This window comes from Ochlerotatus camptorhynchus, unplaced genomic scaffold (assembly GCF_037179485.1).
Source record: "Ochlerotatus camptorhynchus isolate MF236.1 unplaced genomic scaffold, CSIRO-AGI_Acam_v1.1 ptg000738l, whole genome shotgun sequence".
In the NCBI taxonomy this organism is placed as follows: domain Eukaryota; kingdom Metazoa; phylum Arthropoda; class Insecta; order Diptera; family Culicidae; genus Ochlerotatus; species Ochlerotatus camptorhynchus.
In genome coordinates this window covers 1-8,976 of record NW_027041209.1, presented here as the reverse complement: position 1 = coordinate 8,976, position 8,976 = coordinate 1, and the positions used below count along the sequence as shown (strand labels likewise).

Below are 8,976 nucleotides of genomic sequence, written 5' to 3'. Positions count from 1 at the left end.
CCTGCGTAGGATATCGCACCCATTCAAACACACATGGGCCGGGACCAACGGCTTTACGTGACCAGAGATTTTTATGCCTCAGAAAAATCCCACCGACCTCGGCTGGGATTGAACCCAGACCCATCGGGGTGTTAGAAAGCAGTCACGCTTACCACTACACCACCGGCGCCGGCACAGGTTGGTGTCGGGTAGGCTTATATTTTTCGCCGGAGACCACGCGTTTAAAAAAAAATATCGAATGAAAATTTTGTAATGGGCAGCACGAACGTGATAGCAACCGAACGAGCTCCGGCGCCACACTGGTAGTGTAGTAGCAGTCTTACGACATACAAACAAAATTTCAAAGACAGCAGCAACAAATCGGCAGTTTGACGGACTGCTGGCTGTATGTACGAGGAACGTTACGAATGACCATCCGAGGCTTTCATAGCCGAACGAACAAAATACATGACTAAGAACGAGCTGTCGTGTACTGCACAAGACGGCAACGTTGCATGTCGTATAACAGCCTCACTGTGGGCTGTCGCTTATAGCTCAATCTCAAGGCTGTCGTAGAAAAAAGAATGCGAAAGCCGTTGGAATACTGTCATAAGGCGGTACTTTTGGTATGCCTGAGCACGGGCGAGAATGGTGCAACACTGCACGAGATTGAATGTGGAGCGATATAGACCAAATTCTATGCCGCCGCCTGTCACCATTTGCAAGAGAGTTCGTGGGGCAATACCAGGTGAGATTCATGGGTGCCCGCACTACCACGGACCAAATTTTCGCGATTCGGCAGGTTCTGCAGAAATGCCGCGAATACAACGTGCTCACACATTATTTGTTCATCGATTTCTAATCCGCATACGACACATTCGATCGAGATCAGCTATGGCAGATTATGCACAACTACGGATTTGCGGGTAAACTGACGCGATTGGTCAAGGCGACGATAGATCGCGTGATGTGCGTTGTTCGAGTATCGTGAAAAACTCTCGAAGGGGGTTATGGCAAGGTGATGAACTTTCGTGTCTGCTATTCAACATCGCGTTAGAAGGTGTGATCAGAAGAGCTGGAATACGAGTGGCACGATCGTCAGGAAGTCCATCCAGCTTCTTGGCTTCGCCGACGAAATCGACATCATGGCACGGAGCTTTGAGACGATGGCGGGTCTGAAGAGGTTCTAGGGAAGACAATGTTAGCCTCCCATCCCGAGTTCAGATTGACGGTGACGAAATCGTGGAGGTCGATGAGTTCTACGGTAGAGTGCAGATGGATCACGGAACGTAGAGGAGCCGAAAGAACCACGAATTGCACCAGCTGCTGGGAGAACCATCCATCGTCCACATTGCAAAAATTGGGCGACTACGGTGGGCTGGGCCGTCGTAAGAATGCAACACGACGACCCAGTGAAAATGGTTCTGGAAAAGCCACCCAACAGGAACAAGAACAAGAGGCGCGCAGCGGGCAAGGTGGGTCGACCAAGTAGAAGGCGACCTGCGGACCCTTCGCAGACTACGAGGCTGGCGAAGTGTGGCCATGGATCGAGTAGAGTGGAGACGACTTCTTCGGGTAGCAGAGGACAACAAGGCCTTAGGTTGATTGGTAAGGTAATTAAGGGAGCCTGCGCTCCCGTTCAGCACGCCTAGTATTTGACAAGAAAAACAAATCCGGTGAAGTCGGGAGACACCCTAAAGGGGGAAGCCATACAAAACTTCCAAATGAAGTTTGATGAGTCTTCCGAGGGGTGTTGGAAGAAGCTTTCGTATGTAGTCAAAGTAGCTTCCAAAATAAGTAGGTATAAACTTCTGTTGGAAAACAGATGAACGAGATGATCTTTTCCGGCGTAATAATACATGTAGAGGAAACTGGTAGAAGCCCAAGGAGACGATCCATAAATGACGTAGCATTTTAGCGGGTAGAGGTCTGCAGAAGTTGGGATTGGCCATGTATTATGTATTGTAAAATACGCTACGAGGGGAGAAGGGGAGGTCTAAAATTGGTCATACATATGCCACGCCTTTTATGGACGGTCCCTAGGATCTTGTTTACGAATTGACAGCTTTTATTTAGGGATTTTTCAAAACGACCTTTTAAAGCAAAAGAAGAGCAAAGCTCAACATTATCAATGAAAACCTGCAAAACTGCGCGAAATTAGGGTGCGTGGTATTTATGGTATTATTTTTCGAAAAAAAATATTTTTCTCGAAAAATTCTTTCTTCGAAAAAAAGTACCGTAAAGTTTCACTAGTAGACAATTCGTTATCAACATTTCATTAGAGTTAAACCGCCTTTGTAAACAATAATTCAGATAAAAATATTGAGGTCTATTCTGCGCTGCGATTGAGGTAAAGTGACTCACTGTCACGAGTGAGGTGATAAAAGTCACCGCGAGTGAGGTGACTCTCCGTGCAAATCAAATGGAGAGTCACCTCACTTGGGTGACTTATCGCCTCACTCGCGGCACAGAATAGGCCTCAATAACTAGCTCAGGCTCAGTGCCCTACGTACCTGTTGTTAGTTTGTGTGTCTTTTATTTTTGTGAAATCGGCGTTTGAGGTCAATTTTGGCAATGTATGTGTACACACTTAGATTTTTTGCCGAGATGGGCACCACCGAGCAGCTCGGCATTTTATTTTGCTGGAAATTCAGCAAAAAATATGTTTGTTAGCTGAGATCTCGGCAAAATTCCCGTTTGTTAGCTGAATCTCGGCAAGTTTTTCACTGAGATCCAGCAAAATAAAATGCCGAGCTGCTCGGTGGTGCCCATCTCGGCAAAAAAATCTAAGTGTGTAGTATTAAATCAGGTTTACCCATATAGAGCTTGCTGACGTTTATCGTATGCACACTACGTTACGTATACGTATACGCAAATGTTTTCATCGGGAAAAAAAAACTTCATAGTGAAAAATTTTCCAGATGAAAACAAATCACTGACACAATCACACTTTAGCAATCTCTATAGAGATTACTGACGTTTTTCGTACGCACACGTATACGCAAAATGTTTTCATCGGAAAAAAAACTTCATAGCGAAAAATTTTCCCGATGATAACAAATCACTGACACAATCACACTTTAGCAATCTCTATGGTTAAAACTGATTTAAGGCTTGAGCAGAGTGGAAGAAATCGGCCATAAGAAGCATGTTTAAGCTGTCAAAATTTTCAGTAAATATTCGTCGTTCGGTAATTAAAGTTGCAGGATTTTAGTAAAATAGAAGAAAAATAAACATTGAAACCCGAAAAATGTCCTTATTGTATATTTTGCATTTCTTTTTTCATTGACAAGTGTATCTGCATTAGTTGAGACAGTCGTACTTTCTTCATTAGAGTGTTGGGCGCTACTTGGCAGCAGCAAAGGGGACAAATGAAAACATTACAATCTAATTAACCTTTATCATCATGATCAGGTTTCATTTGAGATAAATATACAACTAAAACAAACCTATAATTCAATGATCTAAATAGACAAAAACACTACCTCCCTGTACAGAAAGAATTTCACTGATCTATCATGTATTATTTTACTTGCAAAGGCCTTTGATTTTTCCACAAATAATCAAATGACCTTCATCTAATCCAAGGTTTGAAGAAAAAAAGCACGACTGTTCAGTATTGTTACACATAAGTATGTATATATATTAATTCCTTTTTTCGCCGTCTTTATTTAGGATCAATAGTAGCCGTCGCTAGATCGATCATTTTCGGATACTTCACATTCTTCTTGTCAAGTTCGGCTTGAGCCCAAAGGATCAGCTTAAGCACGTTAATCATCCGTGGACTCGACTGTTCCTGGTGTTCCATCTTGAGGATAGCTGCGTTAAGTTCACTGGCCACCTTCTGTCGGTGCGTTTGATCGAGTAGATCGGCAAATGGGCTGTTTTGGGGCTTCTCGAAAGCCAACAGTGCAAGAGTTCGCTCCAACTCGTTCAACACCTCCGGGTTACTTTCGCCTGCTTCGGAAATCTGTGTCTGCGCAAAGGTGAGTGCCTCTTCAATTTTTCCAGCCCTGTATTGAGAAACATTATGGTCAATAACACAGTTCAACAAGAATTTTTCCTAAGGATGAAATCATGAATCTTTAGTAAATTGGAAATCGTCAAATCTGATGCTGTAACCAGGTTAGTTTTGTGCAGCACAGCGTCTGCAGGTTCTTGTGATTTAGATTATTTAACAGGAGTCAGTATTTTTTACTTGGTTTTTGAATTGCTGAAAAAGTCGGTGAAAATTCAAATGGCCGTTATCCGCAAGGAATTTATAAAATTGACAAATTTTTTTTTTCTATCATTACATGGGGTTAAAAGAACTAAGTATGTACAAGTTCGGAATAAATTTTCTCATTGTTGAATTTTCCACATATTTTAAAACTTTTACCGAATTCAGAAGCTCAGTAAAACCTTATTGACTAACTTAGTGTGTAGCCAGAGCCTTGTGCTGGCCTTGTGTCATGTTCAACTTTCTAGCCAAGTGCATTCACGCTCTAGAATAACATTAAAACAAAAATTCTGCATTCCCGATACTTCCACCACCCGTTTAGGTTCATACATTTAACATAGTTTAAAAAATAAAAAAAATCTGACCCTCTGCGTAATTAGTAAGAACAAAAAGTGATTGATACAATATAATCAAACGTATCATATATATGGCTGGTTATTTACTGGACAATACGTTGGTACTTCAAGTATCTGCAGGTATAAAATAGGGGAGTACTACAAAAGGCCGAATCACAGAAGGCCGAATAACAAAAGGCCGAAATACACAAAAGGCCGAAATACACAAAAGGCGAAATACACAAAAGGCCGAAATACACAAAAGACCGAATCACAGAAGGCCGAATCATGAAAGGCCGAATCACAAAAGGCCGAAAACACAAAAGGTCGAAAAAGCTCGGGAAACCGACAAAGTGGACACAAAGACGGTCCACTTTGTCGCTTTCCCGATTCGGCCTTTTGTTAATTTGTTTTTAATAAATTAAATTACATTATTAAAGTAAAGTTACAATAATTTTTATTCTGCATCTTCAAAATAAAATGTAATTGAAGCTACTTAAAAGCCATTCGATTTCCGTAATGAAAAAAAAAACTTAAAATTTGGGTAAAGTTAGTTTTATGTTTGTTTGAGTGTTTAACGACGATTTAATGACAAGATGGCTTCGTTTTGTGTGAATGCGAACAATTGAACGAGGTGACTCAGTTGTAAGAGCAGACATGCTTCAGATGCTAAATGGGAGAGAAAGTGATAGTTAGCTTTATTTTTCCAGATGTTTGACTATGCAATGACGATGATGACTTCGTTCAAGATGAAATTCAATATGGGAGGTATTCTCAAATCGAAAATCGTCATTAGCAGCGATAGTTCTCTTGGTCCGTTTTGCTGAACGTTCTACACACTTAGTTTTTTCTACCGAGGTCGGCTGTGCAAATCTCGGCAAAAACAGTTTTACTGAGATCTCAGATTTCATTTGTTTGATGAGATTCAGCAAAGCATTATCCGAGACTCAGCAATCAAATGTCACTTTTGCTGAGATCTCAGTAAAACTTTTTTTGCCGAGATTTGCACAGCCGAGCTCGGTAGAAAAAAACTAAGTGTGTAGTAACACACATTCAACTGCTTGTGCAACTCGCTACCCAATCAGAATGTTGCGTAAATAAACCGTTCACCTCTATCGCATCTCTCATTTCCTTACCGTTCTCTTACTCGCAGCTTACCACTTACTGGTTTTTCCCAAAAAGTCAGCAAGTGAGAACACCTCTATATCTAATTTCATCTTGGCTTCATTTTTTGTGAATGCAAACCATTTAACGAGCCGAGTCAGTTGTGCGAGCAGAAAGGCTAACAGATTGTTTGGATGCGATTTTCAACAAATTCGGTTTTTGATAAATTTTCGGTCTTTTTGGTTTTCGGTCTTTTCGATTTTCGGCCTTTTGTGGTACCTTAGAATATTTTCGGCCTTCTGTACGGGTCCCATAAAATAGACTTCAATGTGGTCCTTAGTTCAGTAATTTTTATCCCTACCTCCCTCCTAACTAAAGCAAAGGTTGGGTAATCAACCACGGTGGGACTTTGGTTGTATGTGTTTGTGTTATGCTGACAGGGAAGTGGAGGCTCCTCTCTCTGGAGGGCGCAGTTCATCCGAGCGCCTGTTCTCCATATTAAAGGCGACTGAAAACAATTTCAGTGGCTCACAATGTGGTGTTCTATATGCACTTCCACAGATATTAATTGAGAGCTGTCTATGCCAGTCAATGCATGAATTTGTATATTGTGTGACAAGTATAATCATATTCAGAGGCGCGCGTGCTTCATTTGTTTACCTGTGCACCAAACTTGGTTCGTTATAGTTTACCACCACATATTACTTTTTGTTTTATTTTTCAATGCTCCATGAATTCGAGGGACATATTCTCAATTACTATATTAATCAAAACCTAACGTAACATTTGAAGGGCCTATCATCTTGTGTAAACAAAACTTGTATGGCCCTTTTCTCGCTAACCAAAGTAGGAAGAATTGCAAAACTTAACTAAGGGAAATGGCTCTAATGTTGGCCTATGTATCTAAGATTGGGCCCATCGCTAAAAATCTGTTATTTATCAATTTTATCTAGATGAACGCGTCATTGGGACGGTACTAATGGATATTTTTGGTCGCTATTGAAAATTTAGTCGATTGTTGAATTTATGTATGGGCCCAAATTAAGAGCATTTAGACCGACATTACATCCATTTCCCCTAATTTTCGTTTTTATCACAAGGCTAACTCTTTTGACTGAAGTGTAATGAAGCATATCCGTCAAACACTTCCGAAAACATTTTTTGATACAAAACAGTGTCAAAATCTTGAGAAAATTCATGAAGTCTACTGGTTAGCAAACTTGAATTAATGAACTCTTTATTCATCAGAACAACGCTATCAGAATGAACCAGGGAAACTCATAAGTTTTGACAGGCGCGCCGGTGCAACCATCGGTAATTGAGAGATTTACAACTGACAAAAGAGTGAGAGCGAAGTTTTGCGTTCTCATTCTCCATTACTCTCTTTGCCAGCAATCAGATATCAAAGTGCACAGCGAGAAATGCACGCTTTCGGCACCAATACATCACAAATTATCTTCTAATTTAAACTCACACATTCAAACCGGCCTGTAAATGTGATACACGTCCAAAGCGTACCAATGACATTTATATAAGGTCTGGGCCAAAGGGCTTATTGGTGTTAGTGAAAAGTGCAAATGTTTAGTGGTGTTCGTATTTTATTGCAATGTGTATCTTTTTACACGAAACAGCTGTCGGCAGTGACGTATTTCTATCTGTTCTCAGTATGTTGGCAGTGACGTATTTCTATCTGTTCGCAGATGTTCAGTAATGTTACCAACATTTTGCTTCTAACACCAGCAAGCTGCCTGTTGGCCCAGACCTTATATAAATGTCATTGAAAGCGTACCAGACTGCTAATTCCGTGTTGCTCCCGTTTGACGCGTGACTTCTAAAAGTTTCAATTACAACTAGTGGTACAAACCGAAAATTTGTGGTATGTTTCAAGAGGTGATAGAAGGTCTGCTTGGCTTACATCAGGCATTTAACCATTCACAAACTTGCTTAAGGGATGTATCGATCAGAAATTTTGCATGAATTTGTATATAATTTAATAGGTTTAAATTATTGAATTAAATTCCTTAGGGTAGGCAGTAGGAAGACACAAGCATTTTTGCTGAAATCTTTCCTAAGGCGGGTCCATTTAATTTATGGATAAGGTAGGAAAGAGACAACGGCACTTCTATCGGCCAAGTTATCTTTCGTGTTTTTGGACTCACGAAAGTACACGATGGGTTTCGGGAAAAGATGGACTTCCGGTCCGTCCGAGTCTTACATTTCCTTAATCTGAGGATTCACAGGCTCGACCATTTCGTCCGTGACATTCCACCAATCTAGAAGTGTGCGCGTTTGTTCGTGTCCGTTAGTGTAGCGAAAAGTAGGCTATGTTAAAGTGATGTCGGATACTTAATTTAATTAAAGTTTTTCTGTTCGTTCTTTAGTTTAGTTAGAACCTAAAGTGTGCGTGAATTAGAGTTGTGCGGTAGGAGATAGTTGCTAAGAAAAAAAAGGTAATTTGGTGTGCTCTAAATGTGCTGTTTTGTCCGCGTTCGTGCTTGTGTTCAACTTTCTGTTGTAGTGTTGTACCTACATTCCGCAGCAACCAATTGCGCACCCAAGCGCGATTCTTCTCCCCGTCGGACGGAATTTCCCGGCATTTACCAACCGGCCGGAAGCGGACAGATCCGTCAACACATCGGTCCGAGGAGGCTCGAGGGACCTCCACGTGGACAGGATCCACGCGCCGGCTCGTCATCAAAACCGGCACGGCATAGTAACCGCCATCGCATCGGCGTGTGAAACGCCGAACCGCCATTTGCCACCGTCATCAAAGGGGTGACGCTTTCTCTACGGTCATCGAACGCGACACCGAGTGCATCGAACCCGCCAAACGGTCATCGACTGTGACCGTTGGCCGAAACCCACGTAAGCTACAACAAGCCATCATCTGGTGAGTCAACCAATCTTTTGATTTTTGTGGAGTGTGGCGTCCGGTGAGGGCGCCACGGAGTTTTTTTTTGCCAGTCCTAAGGCTGATGTAATTTGGGTCGAGTTCCGTGACGATTTGCCGAAACTCGTGACTCGTCAATTCCGCCAAAAGCATGCGCGCGTAATTCGACGCGGCAAATCTTGTCACCAGGAGCACATGCCTTGGAAGAGCTGAGCTACCGATTTGTGACGACACCCAACAACACATAACACTGAGCACATGAGAGACAAAACGAGAAGGAGAGTATGCTAGGGAGAGAGAAAAACCGCACACAGTAGGAGAGCGAATAGGGACGAACACACAGAAACAGAAATAAAACGAACTTTGTACAATGTAAATAAACAGTGAGAGGCACTCCATATATCGTCGTTCATGTTATTTTTTCCCATTCCAAATCTCCCTAGCTTAAT

The 8,976-nt window shown here is 41.8% G+C and overlaps 1 protein-coding gene across 1 annotated transcript; it reads right to left on the bottom strand.

Moving 5' to 3' along the window:
* Window positions 1-3,646: 3,646 nt before the first annotated feature.
* On the bottom strand, window positions 3,647-3,992 carry LOC135714838 (glucose-induced degradation protein 8-B homolog; the record flags this gene model as incomplete). The annotated part of the gene is made up of 1 exon (XM_065238209.1): window positions 3,647-3,992. A coding segment is annotated over one exon (346 nt), but the record flags the coding sequence as incomplete, so codon positions are not given.
* Between the last annotated feature and the right edge of the window lie 4,984 nt (window positions 3,993-8,976).